Genomic DNA, 26,435 nt, shown 5'->3' on the forward strand with positions numbered 1-26,435 from the left:
CGAAAAATGTTGGCCAGACCTATGAAAAATGTCTGCGGTTTGTAGTTCAGATGCGCTATCACAAGAAACGCCCTAAACCTGCTTCTGTCGCTTCCATTGAGAAATTCCTATCCAAAAGATGCTTCTCGTGCCATGGATCGTCCGTGTGGGACCGGTGCGAGCACTATTTTCAGCTCAGCTTACCTAACACCAACGGCAGGTATTGCAACAATGAAAGGCGCTGCAATCGGTCGCAAAGCCCTGATCGGCGCCAAAATAGGTAATTTTAGGTGTTTGGTAGAATTGGAAACGAAGCGTGCATTATGAGCTGTTGTCACGTGACAGGACGATTAGGCTGAACCTCTTCTAGTAACGACCGTCAAGATTATAGCAAGCCACTAAAAAATCGCTATCTTTTACCAAGGGAATGCCAGACCACATACATCTTTAACTAGTCGACAAAAAGAAATGAGGGACTTGGGTGGACTATTGAAATGCATCCACTATACAGCCTAGATTTTACCCCATCAGACTGCCGTCTGTTTCGATCTCTACAGAATTCCTTTAAAAATGTTAATTCAGTGAAGATATACAAAAGTCATTCATTGCGATATTTCACCCAGAAACCATAAACATCTACCATTATAGAATTATGAAGAATGACTAAAACTGTGCATGTATAACTTAACAATAAAGTTGTCAAATGTAAAAAATATTCGCTTCAGTTTTGGCTAGAGGAAAACACTTTTCCGAGTACCCAGTTGCAAACTTCCATGATAATTTGCCAACTCTGCATATGGATCAGAACCGATGATGTTATTCAGATGGAAATTTGTTTGACACGACCATTGAGGACAAATGTTGCTATTAGGAGACAACTATACCCCTTTTTTCCCTCCGGAAACGTCTCTGTTTTGAATTCTACTAATAATTCACTAGATTTCAAGAATGGATTAACAGAAAGATAAAAACACTTTTACATTTCGAATACTTTTACCGAATGTGGTGTTGTACTACTGATATCGATATCGTGCAAAGAACTTAACCGTTTTAAATACTTCGGCTACAGAAAATAAATTGTTTCATAATCGCTTTTTTTTTTTTATAGAGGACTTGAATTTTACATGTTACGTACAAGTGGAACTTACCACAGCAAAGCCGATCAGAATATGGGCCTCATGTGGGCCTTCACCCCGGACGACAGGGGTTATTCTCACCACTGCCTGCTAATTCTCAATTCCTTTATTACATTTTATGGCTTAATGGCAAGTTAGCTAAGTCTGTTTTCTATGAAATAAGTTAAATATCTACTTACAGCAGACTCACAGTTTAAATAGTAGTAACAGTATTGGAAGATACTAATTAGTACTACTAACTGTACTGTTAGGCAAAGCCACCAAATATATCTGCAGCTGACAACAATGGTTTTTTCTGACGGCTGCTCCAGAGGTTTTTTCTCGGGCGCAGTTCTGTAGAGCAGCTTCCCAAGAAATTTGATTTTCACTGCTTATGCCTAGAAACACTAACTCGATTCCGTCACCCAGTAGGCCTAAATAACGAGTAGCCTGTACCCATTCTGACGTACTGCATTGTAAGATTCAACAGATATATTGGCGCATTCGCTGAATATGAAATATTATACCGTAATTTATTTTTTAATAATTTTTTTCTATTTTCTTTGGTTGCTAACGCGAGTCGATCCTGCCATGCCAGTATTTAGAACAAGCCAGTTCACGAACCAATGTTTCTTTGAACTAGATGTTCTATCACACAAACATAGAATAATGGTTTTTTGTTGCAGAACAGAGTATGTTATCCCTAGGAGCTTGAATCGTGCTGGGCATCTTCAAAGGTATGATTCTCCATTGAAATTTACCTCCATAGTCAGTATCATCATTTTAGGTCAATTCCCAAAGCTGGTAATAAAAATAATGTTTGTATTCAGGTTTCTATTCAGCCGTTTCACCTCAATGCCGAACAGCCGTTTTCTCCGTGAGCACCGTTCACCTGAGATTCGAGTTAATTATAGTTACACATGAATCTGCGTTCTAGTAAACAGCAAAAGTGTCTATTAGATTTCAGCGAGAACTGGGTTTTACAAAGAGGCAACCTCCCCATGTTTGCAGGACAGTAAAGTGTAAGTGGAAGGAAGATATAGTCCTACCGAAGATTAGTAAACATCCTCCATTAACGTACCTAGATCACTGACTAACAACAGTTTTCATTCGGCAGCAGCCGGGACGGCCGCTGGAAAACTTTTTACTGCGAACCATGGACATTAATGATGCATATGTTACGTAAGAGAGTGTAATACACCTTTTTTTAAACCTCCCAAAATAAATGGATTGATAATTATTCGGAAATGTTGTTAGATAGAATTTCTTTGATCACATTTCTTAAACAAATGCGGTATCAAATTTGAGTTTTGATTTTTTTTATTTGAATTTTTAAAAAATGTTTGTTTTTTCATTGAATTTCTTCATTCATATTGAAGTTCGCCTGTACTGCATTTTTTTTAAATGTAAACAACTGCTGCTTTCAGCTCTACAGCACATGGCGTCCCGATATAAGTATTGACCAGTACAGGATTTTTAACGTAAATTCCAATCTCTTCCTACAATAGTCAAGAATCAACAATCTAGACGAGCGAGTGGATAGCCTAAATGATACTACATTTATCTGCAGCTATGTGAGAATACCAAGGTTGCGGCCTGATGAATGAAAAGGTTACACAAAACAAATTCTAAAAACTGCTAATACCCCTTCCGTGCCTTGACAAGCATGAACATGCGGCCACCGCAGGTTCATATTTCAGCATTGGCGAATCGTTACCGTGGCGTATAGTTACCGTGCATTTCCATAGATCTGTTGGAAAAACTTCAGATAGGTGTAGCAAGACCTACTATGCTAGGCTTTCTAATAGGGGCCCAGTTGATTATATATACCGATGTTTTTGAATAGGCAGTCCAGCAACTAAAACACTTAATGTTTGAGTGTCATCCAAAGAAAAGAGTAGATTCTTCTTTGATTTAGCTGGCTAGGTGCCCGATGAGCTGGTGCTCTATCACTTACCCTGTGCACAAAGTTCTCGTTAACATCGTCAAAAACCAGGACCCTAAGGCGTGTAGTTACTAACTAGTTTGATAGTGGATTCTGTGTATAATGTAAATTGTGAAAAAAAGGTGTGTAGACTCTGGAGAGTATTGAGAAGCTTTTATACTGCAATGTTTTGATAAGCTAGTTATATAAATTTTTCTGTAGATATATGCCTTGCCAATTTATCTAACACGTATCATGTCTGAAACTTACATTGTATTTAAAAGATATAGTTAAACAAAAAGCAAATAACTTTTCTTATAGCAAAAGCTTTTTTTAATAACATAGGGAAGTACATCAACTAAAAGAAGCAGCGCCTAATGTATAAGTGTCATTTTGAAAAAAGCCTCGAATTTCCTGGACTTTTACTGCTAAGGCAGCCAAGGATATCGACTGAACCTACTAGAATTATGATCACAGAATAAACAATATCCACTGTCTCATGATCGTCGCACCGTCGTTTAAGATTTCTAGACTGCTTAAAGTATTTGCTTGCAGTAATGTAAGACTTTAAAAAAGCGACTAACTCTGTTAACGAGTAAAATCGCTATCCTTAACGTACAGCTATAAACGCCATGTTCGATTCGAAAACGCTCACACGACATAGACATCATACAACGGCCATTCGCTCATGTGAGATAATGGATCTTGAATCAGTAATGATCCTTCCGCAGGTTCACCTACAGAAACCTTGTTACGACTTTTACTTCCTCTAAATGATCAAGTTTGATCTTCATCGCAATACAGCCATGTACAAAGTACACACCCGTCTACCCAGATGATCTCACTAAACCATTCAATCGGTAGTAGCGACGGGCGATGTGTACAAAAGACAGGGACGTAATCAGTACTAGCTAATGACTAGCACTTACTCGGAATTCCTCGTTCAAGGGGCACAATTGCAATCCCCTATCCCCATTAAGAAAAACATTCAATGATTACCAGCCTCGTTAAAGACTGGGGAAACTCATCTTGCATTCAACGTAGCGCGCGTGCGGCCCCGAACATCTAAGGGCATCACAGACCTGTTATTGCTCTGTTTCAAAGTGTTAAACACACTTGATCTTATTAAGGAACCTCACGGAAGACAAGATTCCGTGTATTATTTAATACGCTAGAGTCTCGTTCGTTATCGGAATTAACCAGAGAAATCACTCCACCAACTAAGAACGGCCATGCACCACCATCCACCAGATCAAGAAAGAGCTATCGATCTGTCAACCATTCTAGTGTCAGGACCAGGTAAGTTTTCCCGTACTGAGTCAAATTAAGCCGCAGGCTCTACTCCTGGTGGTGCTTTTCCGTCAATTCCTTTGAGTTTCAGCTTTGTAACTATACTTCCCCTGTAACCCTACTTTGGTTTCCCGTGGCCTCTCACTTAGTCGTAAGACATACGCAAGCAAATTGCTGGTTGGCCTAGTTTATGGTTAGAACTAGGGCGGTATCTGATCGCCTTTTTTCCTTAATTTTTCCTTAGTTTTACGAAAATTTACGAAAAATTATTCATTCAGTGCCTTTGGCTGTCTCTTGAAAAATTAAAAATGACACAGAAACACTAAGCGCTTCTGCTCGAGCTAATGCACTAGTTTAAATTGTTGAAAAACATCTGCATCCTGCTTACTAAAAAACATGTTCTTTTCGATTCTTTTACTTCCATACGTCTTATAGTTTTGACCAATATTTTTTGGTGCGTCCTCGCTGACCTAAGCCTACCACTGATTTCTCAAATACCCATAAGAGCGTGTGTTTATCAGCTAGTTGAGCTATAACACCAGATTTCCTTTCGATCTCAGTTACAGTTTGCTATAATGTTTCTTGAACCTACATGACATTTGAACATTTGATAATGTTTATGGTACTCATCAAAAAACTAAGCACCGACTTCTCCCGTCCATGATATTGACTCAAATCTTTTCATGCAGGTCGCCGTTTCAGAATTACCGTTTATTAAGTATTTTTATTTTATAAATAACGTTTACTTCAGCGACAAACAACACAAAGGGCCTGTATCCTCAAAGTCATAGCTAGTGATTAGATTGAACACCATTCTATATCGGAGGCAAAAAATAAGTTTTCTGTGGTATAAAAGCGTTTTTCAAGACTGTTGCGTCCTTTTGCGCTTATAGCACTAATAGTGTTTGTTTAATTTATACATATATACCCCTATATTCATGAGCATCATTCTAATCTAATTTACTAAGGTCACGATATGAGTGCGACTTGACAGACTTAGCCGAGGATTTAATTGCATTGCCACCGTCACGCGCGGTTGAACCCGGTTCGATTGATAACCGTAGATGTCAACCAGCAAACGTTTCGTTACTCACCCTGAAAGATAGATAGTTCAAGCATTTCGTTGATCGAGCAATTTCAGGTGCCAAGGATCCTTGTCGCCTCGCTGGGGTAATGAGTTCTGGTCAGGCGAGCTCTGGTCATGCCAAGGACCTTGGCATCTTTGCGGCTGCACATAGCAATAGTTAGTCCGCTGTGAAACTGTCATCATATATTTTATTCGACCTCTTCCAATGCAGCTTATTTGATGGCTATCTTTAATTATAATAGTTTTACACAGAACTACAAATGTGGCAACCACGATGTATGGGCTAAAGTTTGCTTAATGTGATCGTTGACAACAACTGGTGTGACGCTAGAGAAAAAATACACTAATATATTTGTCAAAAATTCTTCAATTATATTGCTTTAATGAACTCATTACAAATTATTCGTTTTAGAGAAAATATTAATTCATGCAAAGAAATCAGCCACTCAATAGAACTAAAAAAATACGTTTCCTTATAGTAAGGATTGTGATTCTGAAGGGATTATATTGACTTGTGAGGAAGTGTAACGTGTTTTTAGTCTTCAGACTTTGAAAATATAGTTTTGGCACAGGCTAGACAGTGGCTGAAAAAAATGCAAATTATTTTACTCCTTTACTATTAAAAAAAAATGATTCTACTTTTAAAAATTTGCTCACACTAAGAAACCGAGTCCCTTCAGTCCAAATATATAAATGTATATATTATTACATTTATTAGGAATACCGCCATGTATGACTTTCGATGTCTATCGATGCAACTTTCTTCGTCGTCTTTTTATCTCGCATACACACACACTGCTAAGCCTCAACGCAGCTATTTGCTTGCTGGTGTGGCTTTCTTGTTACGAGTGAATGGGTCGGCCCGACAAACCGCCGATCGCGCATGCTCACAGCTGACGCCATCTTGAAAGCCTGTTATGCTTGGGGAGTCGGGCTGTGTTTGTTCGGTGTAACGCTATCAGCCTCCCTCTGAGTCGCTGCCGTGGCGGAGCGCTCACTGTCGTTTGGGAACTCCGCTAACGCATCCTGACAATAACGAAGCGCTTGTGAAGTCTCTTGGATGTTTCAACATTCTCGCAAAACGTTAATGGTGTTGGAGCACTGTTAGAGGGGGGTTTTGTTTGTGAGCTGTGCAGACTGCTGTCATTCCGCTCACCTGATCAATTGTGGTCGGTATTCAGCCGATTGGCATCCCACTTCTGGGCAACAAGACCCACAAATAGTGTTACGCTCGAAATCGATTTTGGTGCATTTTCTTTGGGTGGCCGAAAATTCGGTGCATTGTGTGAGTGTATTTGCGCAGTTAACTATATAGGAGAAGTAAGAAAGCGAAGTTCGATACTGGCGCTAGTGTCAATTGCCTGTGGATTCAATTGTTGCGGGAAATATGGCCAGCTGTATAAACGGTCTGTCGCCCGTGGATCTCCTGCAGTTGACGATGGTAGCCCAGGACGACGATGAGCCTATGGCGACGTCCTTAAGTCCGACTCGAGCCGAGTTAAAGAGCGACAAAAGCCACGATGAGCCCAATCCCAATGAGCCGTATTATTGCCCGCTGTGTAACTTCACGACGAGACGACCGGGTCTATTGCTGCGGCATACGTTTGAGCACACCGGAGTCCAGCCCTACTCATGCTGGAAGTGCCAACAGCGGTTTACCCTACCCGAAAGTTTAGTCGAGCACTTTGTTCAAGAGCACAGTATCACAGGCACCCCGCTCAAGTGCGGTACGTGCCGAAAAACTTACTCTACCCGACGCGGTCTCATCACCCATCAGCTGCAGTTTTCCATACAGAAATCTCGATTTTGTTACTTCTGTGCCAAAGGATTCGGGTCGGACGGTGCTGAACGTGAGCATCAACGGGCCCATTCACCGGGTCTAGCTTCGTCTGATTGCTTTCTCCGCTGCCCGGCTTGCCGACGTCTCTTCCCAAATGAGGACGCCTTGAGAATCCACTCAGTATTTCACCTCAGCCTTCAGGAGGATCGCTACACGCTGCCTTCACAAGGTACAACTGTTGCTCATAAAGCACGGCGTTTCTTTCAACAGCGTCGTCACACGTTACACGGCTTCACACATAGCTTAAATTTGGAGTCTACCAGAGCTGGCACGCCGAGTTCATCATCGTCAAAACTGCGTCGTAAACCCCGAAAAAAGTTTCCCTGTGAACACTGCGATAAGGTAACTAAATGAGGAATATTTTCTATTACTTTTAATATGATTATTGTGAGTTGAGTCTGATTGGAACAAGAAGTTCAGTAACCCATGATGCATTTCATATTCCATTTTTTGACTGCGAGCGGTGCTGGTTACGACTATAGAAACGCTACTTCATTGATTTCATTTCCAAAAGACTACGGTTTCTTTATCAAGCAAATGTGTAGTATAAAAACAACACTATTGGCATTATTTCCATCAGTTTTAAATAGAAATTACGCAATCGTGCAATACGTTTTCTTAAATCCAGCTTACATAGATTTAGAACAGCATTAGCACTGGAAAGCTGCATTGACTACCCCTCACAAAGTGTTGCCACTAAAATACTTTAAATTTTGTGCCCAGTACCATCCCAGTTGAGCATTGCTTTAGATGCTCTCGGTTTCGAACCTAGGTAATTACGTCTATGAGTCAATATGTTACCATTCCATCGTCACACGGACCTACTTAGCTTAAACCATTTTCTAAGAGTAGCCCTTTTTATTAAACAAACGTATAAAAGAGACAAACAACGTTGCTCTTTGCAACACATATGTCACGAATTTCTCTTCTGAAACAGTTTTATGGTGATCATGCTAACCAGTTTGATATATTCTCTTTTGTATTTGGCTTTCCCTTTTCTATTTTCATATCATGTACACAGGTATTCGTCAGCCGGACATCGCTACGTTGGCATGGCCGATTCCACCGACGACCATTTACCTGCCGAGCGTGTCCTCGTGCCTATTCAACCCTGTGCGCCCTGCTCGTTCACGCGTCAGACCATGACACAATCGCTGCCATCGAAGAGGAGCATTTGCGCCATGTCGAGCAGCAGGTAGGTGCTAACGGCAAAAAGGTAACTGGTTCGTCGGGTCAGGGTTCGACCAGTGGCTCACAACTCGGACTGAGTGGCAACAACAGCAATGCTTTGGGACTGCCTGCGAGTATCGGCGCAACTACTACTAATCTCACGAACATTTCCAGTGGGTCGACCGCGCCCGCAGGATCAACCGAACGCCACGAGTGTCCAACTTGCGGTAAAGCGTTTGGCTCTGCCAACAGTTTGCGCGCACATAAAAAATCACACACTACCGGAAAAACCCCTCATAAGTGCCCGACATGCGGAAAACAATTTGTCCGATCATATGACATGAAGCGTCACATGCGTACTCACGATAGTAGCGCTCCGTACGTCTGCCAGATCTGCCATCAGAAGTTCTCGCAGAGTTCGTCGTTGAAGAAACATTACAAGACGCACAGGATTCACTGTCCGCTTTGCCTTAAACAATTTGATCTGCCCGATCAGCTAACGGCACACATACCCCAGTGCCCGGCGCAGCAGGCCCAACAGAGTTTGCTTGCCGCTGCCATTTCTAATATGTCGAATATGGGCCATATGACGGGTCTGAACGGAGTACCGCCTGAAGCGCTCGCAGGCTTAATGCAGGCTGCCCAAGGAATGATGCAACAAGCATCAGCCTCTGCTGGTGCTGCGGCAGCTGCACCAGTGACAACTTGCGCGACAAGCGGTGCTACAACATCTGCAACGTCAGGACAAGCCGGAACATCCACTAGCCAGGCCACGACTCCAGATAAGTGGTTGTTCAAGGAGTGAAGAACTCATCACTGAAAAAAGAAGTGAATCTATGAAGAGCTTCATCTTTAATTAATTCTAAATTATTCATTTTAGAGGAGGGTTGTACACATCGTAGGTAAGTGCAGTCGTATGTTGAAAATTTTAGTGCCGTTCATTTACAAGGAATTAATTAGAGAACTTTGAGGGAAAATACGTTGAGAAATTTCTTCATATAAGAAAGCTTTTCTACCAGTTTGAGGGCCACATATGATAAAAGAAAAAGGTAAATGCTTACTGATTGACTCTAGTAGAAGCTATGACAGAGGCTAGGAATAAGTGTAAAGTAAATTGTTTAACTGTAGTTCTCCTTTATTTCGTCATAGGTAATAATAATCGTTGTATTTTAGTTAAAAAATGAGCTTGAATAGAATCGTCAGCGGATGCTTTAGCGATATTAGAGCAAGTAAATGGAATCAATTCATAGGTCTAACCGGAGATGGGACTCTAATAGTACATTCTGCGCATATACATGAAGTGGTCTCTCTAGCTTCCATATGATCACAATAAATTATTTTAGGTGTTCGACTACACCGGTGAATTCGTCTGGTCGACAACCAGTAGCCACTTTTTCAACTAATTTTCAAGTAGGAAAAAGTATTTCAAAAACACGCGCGTTTGCTGATCTCTATATTTATGCATCGCGCAAACGTAAGGCCTATCGTATGAAATATTATTATATGATACATAAATATAAACGGATCCGAGGTTAATAGGTGAGACTGGTAGTAGAACAACCCCTACAACAAAAACAAATGACACGTGTTTCTCAGAACGCCATAATAGTATATGTGACCTCTCTCGCTTATTACTGCAAGGATCATATATCAAATGAAGAGAATCTCAGATCTACCCAGAGAGCCGTATACTCAAGACTCAAATCTGGCTATATATAAACACATAATGTGTATATATTTACTCTACGAATTGATTTACACATATACAATAAGTACAGGAATGACAGCATATTAGCAGACGAATTTTAATCAGATTGACGACTGTGCAGAAAACCAATATTAGCTGGATCAACGCAAATAATGATAAATAAAACAAACATCTCAATCTAATTAGGTATAGTTGTAGGTAAACAGACATACGCATAAGCAACGAATCGACGGTAACAGTATATGCTGCATTATATACTATGCTATTCTAATGATGATAATAGTATGCGCTAAATAAACCAAGCACGTATGTCCCGCTCTCGATATATATTCTTAGTAAAATTGTAGTAATGTGTATTTATTCTAAATAGGGTGTGATACCCATTCCCGTGACATAGAACAAGAAATCTACGTTGCATTAGGTTGCGCTTAGGTCTGATAGTGCCATTTCTACGGCCTGCCACGCGCGATATTTCGACGACGTAAACGAAGGAAGAGCTATCTAAATGTGAACAAAATCAAAAATAAACATGTCTCTGAATTAAAAAAAAGAGGTAAAGATAAAGTTGCTCTCTTTTTCTTAGATTACGTGAATAATATAAAAATAACATGACTCCAATGACAGTAGCGTAAAGTGGTCAATGAAAAAATTTACTGATGTTGTAGAGAGTCGCTAGCGTTTGGCAGAACATGAATCAGCAAGAGAAATCATTAATTCACGCTGGTATCTCAGCTTACAAAGGTAAGATGCGTTTGAATTGACAAACGATAAGTTGAACTAATTGTCACAAATCGAATCCTTAATGAATTTGGAGTACCACTTCTCTCTCTGATGAATTTCTCATATATCTGAGCAAGTTCGATGTAATTTATGACCGTACACGTTTTTTTTCAACGGCAATAGTGTAATCTCGGTAATTCGGACAACTCTGATTTTAAGGCTTCGACCCTAAATTGTTTCCGCTTTTACCGTAGCTTGACGTTTAAGTACTAGATTCTTCGATTCCTTCGTTGAAAATAACAGGCTATAAAAACTTACACATTTTATTATAATAAATGTCCACACTGTACAGTTCAATGATACGCCTGAAAAGCAATTTTTTTTCAATAAATCCCAGTTTACACGATTTGTTCCAGTACACTTCGTGACTTTTCGTATGTGCCTAAGAAAATGAAGCCGCCCAACGAGAGAGACATCGACCTCGGGATTACTCCAGCGTATAGCCTGAAACGCAACGTAAGCATTTTTATTTTTTGGTAGGCTGCTACGCAAATATAGCGGAACTTATTAAAGATGAAAAGCTACAAGCTCCACAAACTTTCGGATTCTGTGACCCGTTTAAGCCATAACTTAAACCAGTGGTAACGCTTGCAAAGGTTGTCTTTCTCTGATTCAATTCTGCTGGAACTGAATCGAGCAATCTCTAGTATTTTCCCAGTAGATCAGGAACGATTTGTTTAAACGCTGTGTCAAAGTAACATCTAGGGTAAGAATTCGAGTGGGTGCTGATCACATGTACTAAATGTAGCAAAGTAAAATAGGAGAAATGCTATAGAAAAACCCTTTTTGGAGTCAGCAAGAGCAAAAAAGTGCCTTTTTTGCTCTTGCTGACTCCCAGCTGCTTCTTCTTACCTTAAACGTCGCGTGATAGCCTCGGTTCAATACCCTATCAGGGCAGATGAAAATCAATGCAAGCGACACGGAATAATCATAAAAGAGAAAAAATTCCTTCTACACGTTTATCGCTATTTCTATTGTTTAGATTTTTACAAAATCTTGATGTGTGTCTACGGCCGAACTCGAATCTAGGCCATTTCGCATGCATCTATGATTTGTAGGCGAACACCCTACACTACAGCATTACGCGGGTTTGTCACACACTGCTACATTAAAAATTGTTTAATACAGACGCATACACACATATTCAGTTGAATTAGTTCTTTAACCGGATCCCCATATAGGAAACAGTATGGACAAACATTTAGAATTTGCAAATTATAATTTCGCTTGATTTTTACTAATGCATAACTAATATTGATATATCGTTTTCATTGATTATCCTTGATTACCAGTTAAGTGAAGTTCGTGTAATTTCCTACCCTTTAGCACCCCCTTGTTGATAAACCTCAGCTAGTGTTTGAGTCACTGTCTTGGCTTGCCCCCTATGGAGCATGATGCGTGTCTTAGCTACATCCAGAGGAGTTGTCGTTGCTGCAGCGAAACCCCCCGCGGCAGCGCCGCATAGAGCCGTTTCGAAAGGGGTGACCGAACGGCCCTGATAATCCGAAACGAATTTCTGAAACAACAAAGACATCCAAAGTGTAAATGCATCTAAATATACAAGACTCGTGCAAATCTAGGCCTAACAAATCTTTTAAAAATGAAAAAAAACTCCTCATATTTAGGAAGGACGCCATGTTTGTGATTTGTGTTTAAATATACTAACACAGAACATGCTCGTCTTAATAAAATAAATTACAAATGTAGTACGAAAGCTTTAACGACTGATGTATAACCGTATTTAGAAATCAAATTTCCTAGCGTAATAACGAGTAAGCAATATTAATAAACTCTAGGGTGAGCATTTTTACCTTGAGTACTTCCCAAACAGGAAATTGTATGAACGAGAAAGGCATCTCCCTTAGTACAGTGCTGCCATAGCCCCGAAACAGGCCTCCGGCTCCATCCCTTGCAATAATATCCTTTAGGGTAATCCAGGAAGTTACACTCGGTTGCGCCTGAGTTCGTTGCTTCACTACTTCCACTGGCACTCGAATTAAACAAGCCATAACCTCACCGAGCGATGCTGCACACATATGTGCTACTGGCTCCAATGAGGGGGAACTCCAGGGGGAGAGTATCCTCTTAAAAGAGTCGTACGTCACAAAAAAGGCCGCAGCTGAAACGAAAAGAAGGTGATGTAGTATGGGTGAGTTCCCACATCCCCCGTGATGGCGCAATGGCAACGTGTTTACCTATTGAACTTCAGGACATATGAAGTGGTCTAGGTTTGAAACTGGGCATATCTACACGTCGTTTTATACTGGAAAGGGCTAGCTGTTTGAAGCTAAGGCTAACGGAAATAGTGGATGTAAAAATTGAAACATTTATTTATTTTTCACGTTTTCACGCCCGTCTACGCGCCCATGTTTAAGTTAGTATGAAGGCAGAGGGAATCAGAAGTTACTTTAAATCCATTCAATTTTGAACATGCAATTTATTCATTAATCCTATATCTCAACATAAGTTTTATAACTGGAAGCACAGCTTTTTAAGCAAACAGAGTAGCTAGACATATAATTAACTTCGACATATAATTGGCTTCTATAACGTTGACTATCAATATTAAAAGATGCTCAAAAAGCTGTTGGCATGTAGTTGAAGGAATTGTTTTCATTTAGACGGATTATTCATATGGACTGGAAAGTTACCACAGTAAACGTAAAGCTGTTTTCCATTTTATCACAGTCTCGCGATCCAGTTTGTCTGGATAGCGGGGTATCTATCAACCATGATTGGCCCATAGGCATCTCCTGTATTTAACAGTAGCCAAATAGCGGCATTTTGTTTTGTACTATCCAGTACACACACATTTGAATTTCGCTTTAAAAATCGCTTCAAACTAGACTTAAAAATGGTGTAATCTTTTATTTTATAAACAGAAAGAGATCCCCTACATGCCATGCGAAATAATCTAAAAAGTTTTGGCTGTTTAGCATGGTATAATAGCAAAATGAAAAAATAACGAGAGTTACACGAATGAGTTGTGAGCTTGACATTATTTTTTCTTTGAAACTAGTCTTAGGCCTAATGCTGTGAATGTTCGTTATATTACGTGGTATGCTAACAAAGTGATTTCAGTGAAATTTTCATTATAGATCAATTGATTTTAGGTTTAGTTAAACGCCAGTTTAAAGTAGCTTTTGGACTCTATCTGAGGTCCGTATAATCGACATTTCCAATGTCCATATGATTTTCTGTCGTGGACTCGTAACTCAAATCCAGATAAATTTTTATGGAATATCTCCTAGACACATCAATAGGATAATGAAGATAACGATGTCTTAATAGGATTTTCAAAAACATCTATTCGGAAATGACAAAATGTCCTTTACACTAGTTTAATTATGATAATTTTGGTAACTTGTTAATTAAAGCAGCTATTAAGAGGCATAAAACTTATGAACGCAGATCTTGCATCTGTGTCTAGTGTGTGGGTGCCGAAATAATCAAGAGATATTAACGATCAAGCAAAAAAATTACTTACATCCTGGGGCGGCTCCAAAAATGACGGAGGCCAGACCAGCGTAAAGTTTGCTGAAACCACCCGCTTTTACGAAACCTTGAGGGCTCTGCAAACGTGTTTTTAGTGTATCCAGTGGAAAGATGATTAAGTCCACGCTTAGTCCGGCGCTAGCTCCCGCCTTGAAAACGACGAAATAAAAGATACACAAAAGCATATTATTCAATTATGTGAAGACACACAATTTTCTCACATAATACATAAATATTTGCCGCCAGCATCGTTAAAGCTTTACCTAAATTCGGACAGCTGTTTGTTTGACTATTTTAGATGATAGAAATTCAATAGTCCTTTAACTAGAACACATAATACGAACGAACTGTAAGTTTCGAAATAAACCTTTTAGATTTAACATTTGTTATACTGTTGCGAAGTTATTACCATGAATGAGAGGACAAACTGTTGGTCCCACGACGTCATCACGAAGCTTGGCGCACTTTGTTTATTTTTTACCTTCCGCAAGTCATCGACCGTTTCTTTAGCTATCTCAACAACTGAAACGTTAGTATCGACCATGGAACGAGAGGCAAGATGATTATGACATTGATTAAGGGAATTTCCTTGTTCATCTACGTCAGGGACCTGCCGGTAAAATCTATAATAACTTTGGCTTAGTGATACTAACGTTAGATGGTAGGTTGTCACGAGTAAACAAATAACATCCAAAAAAGGAAGAGGAGCCAGAAAAAATTCGTTCTTGTAATAATAATAATAATAGAGTCAATGCCATCTAACAGTATAGAAATCTAATATTAGAACTGACTTTGAAGAGCAGCTGGCACTGAAGGCATAACTTTCGCTCATTTAGTAATTAAGTGCATTGTTGTTCCGATTATTGTAGGCTTCATATACATTGAGGAAACATGTGCTGCGTAACATGGCTTGGACCTACGATGACTGCCTCCGTTGATCAGAAAAAGCGTTTTTCAGACGACCACGGTGACGTTATCAGGTCATTGCATTACACTGTACTCGTATAAGGACAGCCAGAATATAAAGGCACAAAACGTACGTAAATGTACCGTCAACACACAGATGGAGGCACATGTTCACCCTAGTACCAGACAAAGCCGTTTTTTAGGTAAACAAAAGCTTAAAATTGTGCTAACAGCAAAATGGAACGAATTAAAGGGTTTGGAACGTTTACTCGCTAATATGATGTTATAATTTTTAGGGTACTTCAGGTTCACCGGATATATTTGAAGTCAACGGCATTCACAGAAATACAAAAAGCAGCATATGTAGAAATGAATGCGCGATGCCTTTGTTCGACCAGCCTAACCTTGAAAACCCTCCATTATGTTTTTACGGAAATAATGGACATCTTCCCTGAGATGATGCCGAGATAAAGTAGGACGTATTCGTTAGCAAAATGTCAATAATATAGCCTTTAAAATAGGGCTGCTGCCACTTTATTTGTTTTTCTGTTGCGCTTGTCAATCACGCATGGAACGACGGGGGGCAGCCATTACCCAATGGATGAATTGTGTCTGATGCTAAACACTTCCCGGGACGGGGCGGACGCTGACAACCAGCTACTCCCCAAGAACAAAGCAGAAATGTTTTTACATACCATTACAAGTTCTTCTTTGATTCATAACAGTTTATTAGTGACGATTTAGACCACATACTGAACGAGATGTTTCATAAGACTGATGGCAATCGTAACATTAAGCGTAATCTTGCCAAGTAATCTTACGTGGATTCCAAAATTGGTATCTTCTAAGGCATCAGTTCTGGTGCACAGTATATCCTATGAATCATTCATCGCATTTAACATGATTGAAGCTGATGCACAAATGAATTACATTTTAAGTTTACTTGTGAATCTGACGATTAGGCCAATTTTACCCAGGCGAAGTGACACTGTCTTGTGAGCACTGTCACCGAAAAACAGGGTTTTCGGTCGATTTTCTTCGAAACAGAATATAATTTCCTCTCAAAATTAACAGATGTTAAACCAGTTACACACTGATGAATACGGCTCGACTAATTTCAGCCCGAAAAATTCTTCTTGTATAATTAATAATTACACAATAGAAGATATGTGGCAATTTTTCTTTTATACACGCATGCATTTGAGATGCAAACGGTATTTCCCGGCTACTTGATAATTGTACGGAAGCTAAAAATAACATCTGCTGAATAAACAATTTCGGGATTACATCTTTTTAGACGCAAAATAAACGTAGAATATATCCCTACAAGCGTAGGGATATCTTCTGCATTATAGTCGGGTTTATGCTAACAGATCAGTCAAAAATTTAAAAGGTTATGTAAATGTAAAGTAATCTGCACTGTTTCTTATAATATACGCAGCTGTAGATCCTGCGAATGATGTTAAGCATGCCACTAATCTGATAACACACAGCATTTCTGAAGACTAGCGAAAACTTTCACTTGATTTGAATGTCGTCACACTCGTGAGGTTCATATATCTTCAGTCTGGACCCATTTTCGATTCGAAAATGGAAACCAGCCAATTATGCCTACTTTATATTGACGTTGTCTATATAATATTGCTACAGATATACTTCGTCGTATTAGGGTAAATTGGTGTTTGAATCGTATTCCCACGCAACACATAAAAAAGTTAAGCACATATGTCTTTATAATATTTGTTTTATTAACAACTTTTACACTTGCAGCAATGCAAATATTTATGTTCTAAAATACCCAAGGTGACTATATACCTTACCGCGCATAATTTCATATATACACATACGCATTTATATATGTATATATAATTCATTTCTGTCGATAAGGCGCTTTTACATTGAGTGTCGACAGCAACTGGCCATGCATAGCTTGCATTTTCCGCGTGTATTCATATACAGCTTTTTTGTGCAGGGCGTCGATTTCTCTAAACTGCTTCCAGGACACAGCATATGAGTGAATTGCGTCCTCGTCCTGGAATGGGCCATGTACGCGTCGATGCAGCTTAGCAATATGGGCTTCCGTACCTAACGCCCTACCGAAATCCTCTGTAAATGTACGTAGATGAAACTTTGCTCCACAAAGCACATCCAGATCAATAAGTGGCGGATTAAAGTTCTTTAACGTGATGGAGTAGCAGATCGCATATAGAGTACACTTATGCACATCTTTTGGCATTTCAGAAATTGATTGACCAACCAAGCAATCATTGCACGTCGGCTTACGCTGCTCGATCAATCCTTTATACTTCTCCAGCTGTTTAAGTATAGCTTCCTTTGTTACGTGACTATAATCCTTGGTAGAAAGGAGTACTCCTTCAGAGATGGCTGGCAATCGTTCCTCGCCAAGCTTCACGGTGAGGTCGTATCGTCTCTCACCATATCGTATCCATTGAAGTTTATCGTAGTGCCGACCAATCATGATGGCCATAACCCCGGAAGCGAATTTCTCCAAGGGAGGACCACTTACACATTTGATGCCACTTGACGTTATTGTCGTTTGGAACTCGTGATCAAACTTCCGTTCTATGTGTCTGAATGCATCCTTGCTATCTTCGCCAATTTCTTTATAGTACGGAACAAGAGCTCGGACACCCTTCAATATTTTTGCCAGTTTAGCACCGGATAGCTTGGCTGTCGTCATAATGACGAACAGTCGGCAAAGATAGATTGCAATAAACACGACGAATCGGTACGATGGCACTTCGGCTAGGGTAGCAGCTGATTCTGTACGGTAGACTAAAGTCACAATAGTTTTACCCACTAATCGTGCACACTCCTTCCATAAGACCCCAGTCCAATTACAGTGCCGACACCAGAAAGTACTGCTTATGTTATTTATCGTAGAACATCAATTAGATCATTATAAATAAACAAAAAACTTTTGTTTTCAATAATAGAACACATGCGTCAGATGTTTTTGCTGCGGAGCGTTTATTTATATCAACACAGCGACTTGACCGATTGAATGAATGTATTCGTGTTCGACTGCCTTATTTCCATCTTATAGGGCAGCTAACCTCACAGAGCCAGCCAGGTGAAGTAGACTGGCCTAGCAGGTCACCTTGTGCTTCCAGCGTGAGATATAAAGCAAACTATTGCTCAAGATAACAATGTAAAATTGGAGAAAAACGTATCGTTGGCACTACTAAGTTGGCATTCCGGCTTCTACATCAGCGTCGTCCGCTACCGTCCCCACACCACAACAAAGGCCTCATCGTAGCTTTTGGCGGTTGTCGGTTGTGGCCTGCAGGGGCAAAGCCAGTTGTCAAAAACAATTTTCTTTGTAAAATTACAGATAGAAAATGAGGTATGAGTATGTGAGTGCTGGAAGCGGTGACGCCTGTGCAATGGTTGTCGTAAGATCGTTGAAAGAATTACCTTTTAAAATTATGTTATTAAGGGTTTATGATGCTTAAAATACGCACAAGTGAACGGGTCAGCTGGCAATGTGTGCCATGTAAAGTATAATACAGAAAGCGGGTATAGGATGATGTGTCTAGGATTTCCTCTCACATATATCGTGCTAACTGGATTGCCTTGCAACACTTTTATTAAGATTGTATTTCAATTCAAACTTCAGCAACTTCAGCGAACGAATACTAGAACTCTTGCGTGAACATGATTTTCCGGGAGCGGAAAAATTCGACGAAACTGACATCGAAATGATGGCAACAAACAGGCATGTTAGAGATTTTTTTGTAAAAGTAAGTAACTTTATTATTATATCGTTGGGTTTTTATGAAATGCTACATTTAAACTGAGTGTGTTAGAACTGTGGTGATTATATTATGAAATTTAAGAAGGAACTAAAAAATTAACTAGTTAATTGTTTAAGACTATGATAAATTACTTTTTATAAACAAAAAAAACTAGGCGATAGATCTTGTTTTTCGGCGTCGAATATTAGGTAGTTAACAAGATTTGTTTTGCGTAATTCCAGATAGCAAGTATGGACCCTCAGCTCTTCCTCAACAAAGACCAAGCCAGAATGTAAGTATGATATTGACAGATGTCGTTTGACTGTTTATTATTTATGTATCGCGATGCATAAAATCTTGTTTCAGTGATGTCATTTTTTACTGTTGTTTACAAAACAAATATGCTTGCTGCGTAACTATTAATACAGACAACGACATGTTCTTAGCACCATATCACTTTCCTATACACAGTACCTAAGCCTTCTGTTCTAGAACTCGTATTCATTAGCTTGCCGATATTGCGATAACTGTAAAAGTCCACCAGTATCCCAACGTTCCATTGATTTCTTTGTGATTTCAGACTTCAGCTCGCTGGTGAGATGAATGATCCTTCCTTTGTTCCTCTTGAACCAGGTGCGGTTCGCAAACAGATGTGTCTCATCGAGAGTAAGAGACGTCGTGATAAAATTCTGCAGTAAGTTAGTCATACTAACAAACAAAGTTATATTTATATTTTGGAAATGGTAAATAAATAAATTAAGAAGTGGCTGTTTTTTGGGGGGAAGAGGGTATTGGTTATAGTGCGATTGTAAAATGTTTTGCCCCTGTTGCAGAGTAATGGTAAGAAACCGTGTTGTTAATGTTCTGTCAAGGCCCTTATTTCGGTCCTATTCCTAACAGTGAAGAGACTTGCCCGATGTAGTTCGTAGAAATTGTATGAATACTTCGGCAGAATCGAGACTTTGATGCTTCCAACGGACTGCCGAGTATCCTGTGGTAGAATATAATACTAGTTAATTTCATAGTTGATTGTAAATAATTGATTTTATGCATGCTTTTACACTTCATCGGCGGCTGCTGTAGCTCACTGCATCGCTTTCAGTAATCTATTATCGGAACAGAATACCTACAAAGACCAGCTCAATTGTGAGGCAGTGGTTAGAATTTCTGTTGGCGGAACCTTAAAAAAAACCAAAAAATTGTATGATCGAATTTGCAGTTATGTGTAGCAGTACAGTATTCAACTCTGCTAAACTTGCCAACGTGATGGATTTTGCCTAGTTAAATTCGATCAGAATAAATTGGCGTGGCATTAATGATATAGTGGTATTTCAAATCAGTGGTTACGAACTTATTACCTCACTTTGTATAGAAAATTATTCATCTTTCGCGTTTTTAACCTGTTTTCAGAATGAGACTCCGGCATAAACATGAGGAAAAACGCCAACTAGAGGAAGCGATCGCCGTCTTAGAAGCAGATGAAAGATTTCGAACTGAACACCGCATTAAAAGGGAAGCTGAAATGGAATTGGAAGAATTACTTCGTAGGGCAGCAGACGATAAACTTAACAAGGCACACGAGCGGGTTCAGAATGCTATTACCATGGTGAGATGGGAAAAATTATGTACAGATAAAATAAATATTTCTACTAAATAAAAACATTCATGTGCACCAAAGTACCCTTCATAAATAGTAGGCTATCTTACTAAAGGCTTTCTTACGAATCAGGTGTGAGTTCAGTTACAACGTTACTAATTACTTTCAATGAAATAGAACAAAATAGTAAAGAATTTATTATTTTATTGGATCACCGTATTGTCCTTAACGCACGATCTTTTGGTCACAATGGAGCTGCCTAATTCCCCGGGAGGTGTCATTCATTTTGTTGCAGTTCATGACGAAAGGTCAGTCCCATCTGAAGAAATTGACAAACATTGTCGAGAAACTCAAGGAATCAAATGGACTGCGCAATATCATCAATCAGGAGAAATATGTCACTCTTGCGTACGTACAAAGTTTGAACCTCGATTAACTTTCTTGCGTCATTTAATGAAAGTGTGACGAGTTTATAAGAAGAAATCCATGCCGACGATAATATACTATAATGTTTATATTTGAGTTCACTAAATAACAAGAAACTAACTCATCGTAGGCTCATTAGTTTTAAAACACTGCACATGCACTAAATACAGCTGCGTGTCTTTTGGAGCATTTTGTATATGGATTATATGAGTAAATGACGTTTTTAAACAAGATTTGTGTGAACAAAAGTAAAACTATTGCTGGCTGAAGAAAGGAAATGCTTACCTTTACCATAGCCATTCGTAGAGGGCAAAAGGTGGGCAATGCGACGGAAGAACTTACACATAAGTTGAATGTTATGTATAATGTTCTTTATGCCTGTAAGGATGTATATAATATTAGTTAGCGGGTAGATTTCCGATAGAGAAAGTAGTCTAAAGTCACAAAAATAAAGACTTTCGTAGTTATAGAATTCGTCAAGGAATGAATTTTGATAGGTAAACAATCTTATATTCGTATTTTGTGCTTTTTCATTCATCAATAGAAATGATATCGTAGACGCGTGCGAGACGCTCCATAAAATTGTCAACCGACCGGACCCAGACCCGGAGCGCTACGCGGTACCACTAGGAGAAAACAAGGGTGTATACCTCCTGAAAACGCTTCGCGACGCGTCCGCTCAGTGAGTATTTATTTAATTATCCTTGAGCACCACAATGAAGCGTAAAGGGAGCTACGCACCTACTGCCTTGTGTTAAAACAATATCATCGAGCCGAAAACACCAAGGAAGAATAGAGTATGATCAAAATGAGGTTAAGCATTGTTTTCTATTGAAGTCCAGCTGTGAACTTTATTTTTCGACTCTTTCTTATTTTTGAAAAGTATATTCGAAACAGAACATTTGAGAATAAATCGAATTTGTTACGGAGCCTCTGTATCGCCGGACAATGTGTTACTTTTAAGGTTAGATGGGCAGTGCAATGACATTTTGTCTGTCATGAGGCAGCTTGGTGGCAGCTCTTTGCTATTCGGCCGTTTCGAAAAAGCTTTGACATCTTACCGAGAATTGATCCAGGACTCCATAAAGATCTTTATCAATGAGCTGTTCCAGTCGACATCAGCAGCTTCTAAACGACAATTGCAACAGGTACTAAAATTAGTTCAGACCAAATAGAAATTTTTTTTCATCAAAAGAATTAGTTAATCCTTAAAGTGTGAACAATCAGGTTGGTATAGCATTTTTTTTACGTGGTAGTTTATATGATTCTTACATATGTCGTTTATGAGGAAAGCTTTTTAAGACACGAAACAAACGTTGATGATTTGTAAAACACGATAATTCAAGTTAGTTGCTGCTTTTTCGGAATTTTCTTCAATTTTGTAGTTGGAACCTTTAATGACATCCCTGGAAGCTGTAATCTGGGCCCAAAGGTGTATTATTTCCGAAGAAACTGTGTTTCTCCAAAAATGTCACGAATCGTTTGAGTCAGGCGATGAATGGGCCAGATCAATAATGTTGGCCCTGCCCGGAATCGAAGGCGGCATCAAAAACACGACGGTATTTATAAAATTTGCATAATTCGATAATTAGTTATTCATAATATTCAAATAAGAGTTCTAGCGGGCGGTGTGGAGAAAAGTCGGTCGTTTTGTACTTATGTATCTTACGTACGTTTCTCGGTTATCGGTCTCTCTATTTTGCAGGCCACGAATAGAAGGCCTGCTAACGTTACCCAAATGGGTGACGGTTCCTGTCTGCACCCTTTATCTCAATGTAAGTTATTTCGGAACATCACCATAGCTCGGCACAGAAAAGTTTTTACTCCTTGTATCTATCTTAGAAAATAAGCTGATCTATTATTAATCCCTGCAACACATCTGTGTATTCGTTTGCTATAAGGAATGCACCCTTGTCTTTTACTCAACCAAACTAGATTATATAGCACATGGGGTCATTGCTTTGTTTATCTGGTTTCAGCCGCGATTCTTAGTTCAACAGTACTAGAGACATCGGTGAATGGTACGGTCAAGTCTTTCTGTACATCGATGTCGAGCGCAGGTCCTAGCAACGCAGACAATGGAGCTCAGCTTTGGCGAACTCCCCAGATAATTGTACAGATAGAAGATACTCTCAGCTCAATGACACGTTTTTGTAATGCACTACATCGGGCGTAAGTGGCAAATGTTTTGAAATTGTCTATGCTGTAATTGTTTATCTCTTTTTGCTACGAGACGAAGTGAGGCAAACACAGACAGTGACTGGAGCTACGTTTGTTAAACAGTAGATGTAGGGTATTAAAAAAAATATAGTTTCTATTCGCAAATTCAGTGAACAAAGTAGCGTTTGAGTATGACGATGAAGTCTGTCTTTTATCTCTTGTTTTATTCGTTTCCCGTACACGATGACCGTACAAAATATACGGAATTGGGTATTATTAGGTGTGAAGCGATTCAGAGTGATCGAAGGGTGCTTCGAGGATGTCAGGGCGTTGAGGTGATTTCGGATAGCGCTCAAACTCAGCTCAGGTCACTGAAAGCGGATATGGAGAAGAAAAAGTCTTGTATTATGCGGCTTCTTCAAGGACGAGATCAACTCCTAAAGGTACACGTACGTGTAGAGGAAGACGCGACTAACCCTAGCTTAGCTAGCAAGTGGTAACACTGAATAGCTTTAGATAATGTAACTAATCCTGTTAGTAGGTGGCAAATTTTGTATAAACTAGCTGCACCATATCATAAATGCGTTCGTATCTAAATGAAAATATAATAATACACCAAAAATTACTTAGAAAACTCTTATAGGGATTTGTGTATAGGCTTCTGTTATAGCGTCACCTCATTATTCCAACAGCATCGACTAATTATTTGGTTGATTTTTAATTTATTTCTATTTTTTTTGCAGGACCAGCAGGATCAAAACGAAGCTCATCAGCAACGAATTCTAATATCATTTTCCATTGTCAATCGAGACAGCTATGAGAAAGCTGTCGAACACACGAAGTTATTCAAATAACAACAAAACTTGTTTATAGAAGTGAGCAACGATTACCGGACTTTGTGTAGTGTTATGTTTTGAATAATAGTATTTGATATTTTGTATTGTGTACATCGCCAGCAGTGCTTTGCCTTCTTCTAGTATTTTCTACTTTTACCTGTTTTTAGAAAAAGTCAGTATAAACTGGGACTCAGGGTTTTTTGTATTGAAGAAAAGCTAGCTTTTATTTAGATAACTACTGTTGCTGCTGCTGCTGTCCTCTAGGTACAAGGGGTTTTTAGAAAAATGGATTGACGAAATAGCCATATAACAACGTTTGATCAAACATATATATTCCATATGGTTCTAAAAATTTCTTGGTTCCTATACAGAAGACCACTTTGTTGTTGTTTAGATGGGTCCTATTATATAAATAGCAGACGTCATTTACATGATAACAAGCCACATGTTCGAAGTTTAGGGTATACGTTTTGCTCAAATTATGACAGTAGATGTCCATGTTCTAACCTAAACTAGGTACTCCACACTCGTGTGTGTCGTTCCTCGGTCAGTATTTCCTCTTATACTTAGTTCCAGTGATGGCTACAACAGGTGGAGGGCTGATACAACGAAGAATTCGTGTGCGAGTTACAAGTATGCTACTGACATGTGAAGGCACGAATAATGATGGGGATTATGAATTTGCCTAGGAATGTAAGAGTAAATACTAGAAAATTGACCAGGACATAACCAACCCTTAACCTTTTAAAGATCGATTGCAAACAACACTAAAAGGGCGTATACTGAGATTATATGCTATGGATTCTTGACACTTGTTGTCGAATAGTGGCTTTATTGATGGCCTGTTGGCATTTTGCCTGCTTACTGGATGCAGGGGCGGATAAATCTTATCCTAGACACGTTTGTTTCACTGTTGAAGGTTCAAAGTGTAATGCAACGCTAATGCAGTTCTGAACGTACTATTCGAAACTACGGTCATCTCGTTGTGTGCGATCAAAATAACGAAAATCATATCTGACAACAAGGCCAAGCCAGCTCCGAGATCCGGAATTCAATAAAGCAGACATGAGTTATACTGTTAGGTTGTCTAGATCTATTTAGTTAACTGAAAGTGTGGGCTAATTTTCAAATCATATAACATAGAAGAGAGATATTTTGGTAAATGTTAGACACGCTACACCTTCCTGTGTCAACAATCAAGTCAGCGCTTTAGGTGCTTTCCCATAGTATCTGCTTGCAGCTTACATTGCCATACTAAATTTCGAGAAAATCAATGTCTATTGATACTACGCCACCTATCGTTTCTTTTAACGCGAAGAAGCAATTGAACTTATGAAGATATAAATATGGGAAATATGAAGACTAAAGCTACCGCTAGATTCACTTTCACTCGACCCAGACCCAGATTGATGTACAGCGATGAGGTCACATTGTGCATTTGAGTAAATATTTGACGTACTGTGCAAAAATATGGAAATGGAGTAATTCGATATTGTGCTAAAGATATGAAAAGAAGATTGAAAGCTAAGCTGTTGTAGAAGCTGTAGGACATGCGATTTGGAATCAGATTTATTTCGGTTTCCATTCTGACGACGGCTCAGGTGTTTTAAGCTGCCGCATTGGTGAGAGGATATTAAGCCTGAATGCATACTGAAAAAGAAATGATCACTCTTTTTCGCGGCAGAAATAGATTTATCATCAAATAACGTATACACCGTACACCGAATTTTTTTTTCTAGGGAGTTTATTCGTTAATGCGTGTATCGTTTGAAATTTCAAGTACAGAAGTGCTACCACCAACTATTTATACAACTGAGGTTCGTAGCTCTCTGTCTGAACGATAATACCGAACGTAAAATACATGTCTAAACATTCATTTAGCTCTATCAACTTCGACGCGATGAATGCTTTTAGTCAAATTGCATGGTAGTCCCCAGGGCCCTCATCAAATCCAGTGAATCAGGCAAATGAACTTTTATTTACTAGGGGCCTTTATGTAAAATATGTAAATGGCTATAATTTATTTCAAACCTGATGAAGTGATAACCTCAAAGCAGTAAAGCACAATCACGGGTAACATAGTTTTGAAATCGAAGCATGTGTATTATATTGGTGAGCTTTATTATCTCAGAGTTTACTGTTGATAGGATTAACACAAAAAATGTTCTGATACTAGTAGATTCTTCCATTAGCTAATGTTTGATGAAAATACCTTACAGTTAGTTGATAATGAACGCTCTTTTTCTCTCCACCAGCCACAACCGTTGCTATGAACTTTTCGCTATTGTAGAAATATAACCTTCTAGTAAATAATATATATATATATATGTGTGTATGAATATATATGTGTATGCATGTACGTAT

At 39.2% G+C, this 26,435-nt stretch overlaps 3 protein-coding genes and 1 pseudogene across 10 annotated transcripts; 2 read left to right on the top strand and 2 right to left on the bottom strand.

Annotated features, from left to right (window-relative positions):
* Positions 1-3,732: 3,732 nt before the first annotated feature.
* Positions 3,733-4,695, bottom strand: LOC147757794 (small subunit ribosomal RNA; annotated as a pseudogene; the record flags this gene model as incomplete).
* Positions 4,696-6,291: 1,596 nt separating this feature from the next.
* On the top strand, positions 6,292-10,677 carry LOC111244318 (uncharacterized). Its single transcript, XM_022791279.2, has 2 exons — positions 6,292-7,577; positions 8,257-10,677. Exons 1-2 carry the CDS (start codon positions 6,783-6,785, stop codon positions 9,208-9,210), a joined length of 1,749 nt encoding a protein of 582 aa, XP_022647014.1. The 5' UTR covers positions 6,292-6,782; the 3' UTR covers positions 9,211-10,677.
* Positions 10,187-15,904, bottom strand: LOC111244320 (mitochondrial S-adenosylmethionine carrier protein-like). 6 transcript variants are annotated; one of them, XM_022791284.2, is made up of 7 exons: positions 15,699-15,904; positions 14,798-14,910; positions 14,381-14,537; positions 12,705-13,012; positions 12,213-12,409; positions 11,746-11,779; positions 10,187-11,337 (listed from the first exon to the last, which is right to left on the bottom strand). In XM_022791284.2, the coding sequence occupies exons 1-7, from the start codon at positions 15,712-15,714 to the stop codon at positions 11,062-11,064; spliced, it is 1,101 nt and encodes a 366-aa protein (XP_022647019.1). In that variant the 5' UTR covers positions 15,715-15,904; the 3' UTR covers positions 10,187-11,061. The 6 variants fall into 6 exon arrangements, with proteins under 6 accessions (XP_022647019.1, XP_086835498.1, XP_086835499.1 ...); XM_086979372.1 differs by lacking the exon at positions 15,699-15,904 and adding an exon at positions 15,568-15,696; XM_086979373.1 differs by lacking the exon at positions 15,699-15,904 and adding an exon at positions 15,429-15,530.
* A 2,607-nt stretch (positions 15,905-18,511) lies between these two features.
* Positions 18,512-25,152, top strand: LOC111244319 (uncharacterized). 3 transcript variants are annotated; one of them, XM_022791280.2, is made up of 13 exons: positions 18,512-18,661; positions 18,935-19,058; positions 19,295-19,344; positions 19,633-19,746; positions 20,463-20,658; positions 20,945-21,057; positions 21,620-21,757; positions 22,040-22,223; positions 22,461-22,634; positions 22,781-22,850; positions 23,055-23,247; positions 23,516-23,678; positions 23,979-25,152. In XM_022791280.2, exons 1-13 carry the CDS (start codon positions 18,657-18,659, stop codon positions 24,087-24,089), a joined length of 1,635 nt encoding a protein of 544 aa, XP_022647015.1. In that variant the 5' UTR covers positions 18,512-18,656; the 3' UTR covers positions 24,090-25,152. The 3 variants fall into 3 exon arrangements, with proteins under 3 accessions (XP_022647015.1, XP_086835496.1, XP_086835497.1); XM_086979370.1 differs by having other exon boundaries at positions 18,536-18,671; XM_086979371.1 differs by having other exon boundaries at positions 18,571-18,710.
* The last annotated feature ends 1,283 nt before the right edge of the window (positions 25,153-26,435 follow it).

The sequence above is a fragment of the Varroa destructor genome, unplaced genomic scaffold (assembly GCF_002443255.2).
Source record: "Varroa destructor unplaced genomic scaffold, Vdes_3.0 BEIS01000002.1, whole genome shotgun sequence".
Classification (NCBI taxonomy): Eukaryota; Metazoa; Arthropoda; class Arachnida; order Mesostigmata; family Varroidae; genus Varroa; species Varroa destructor.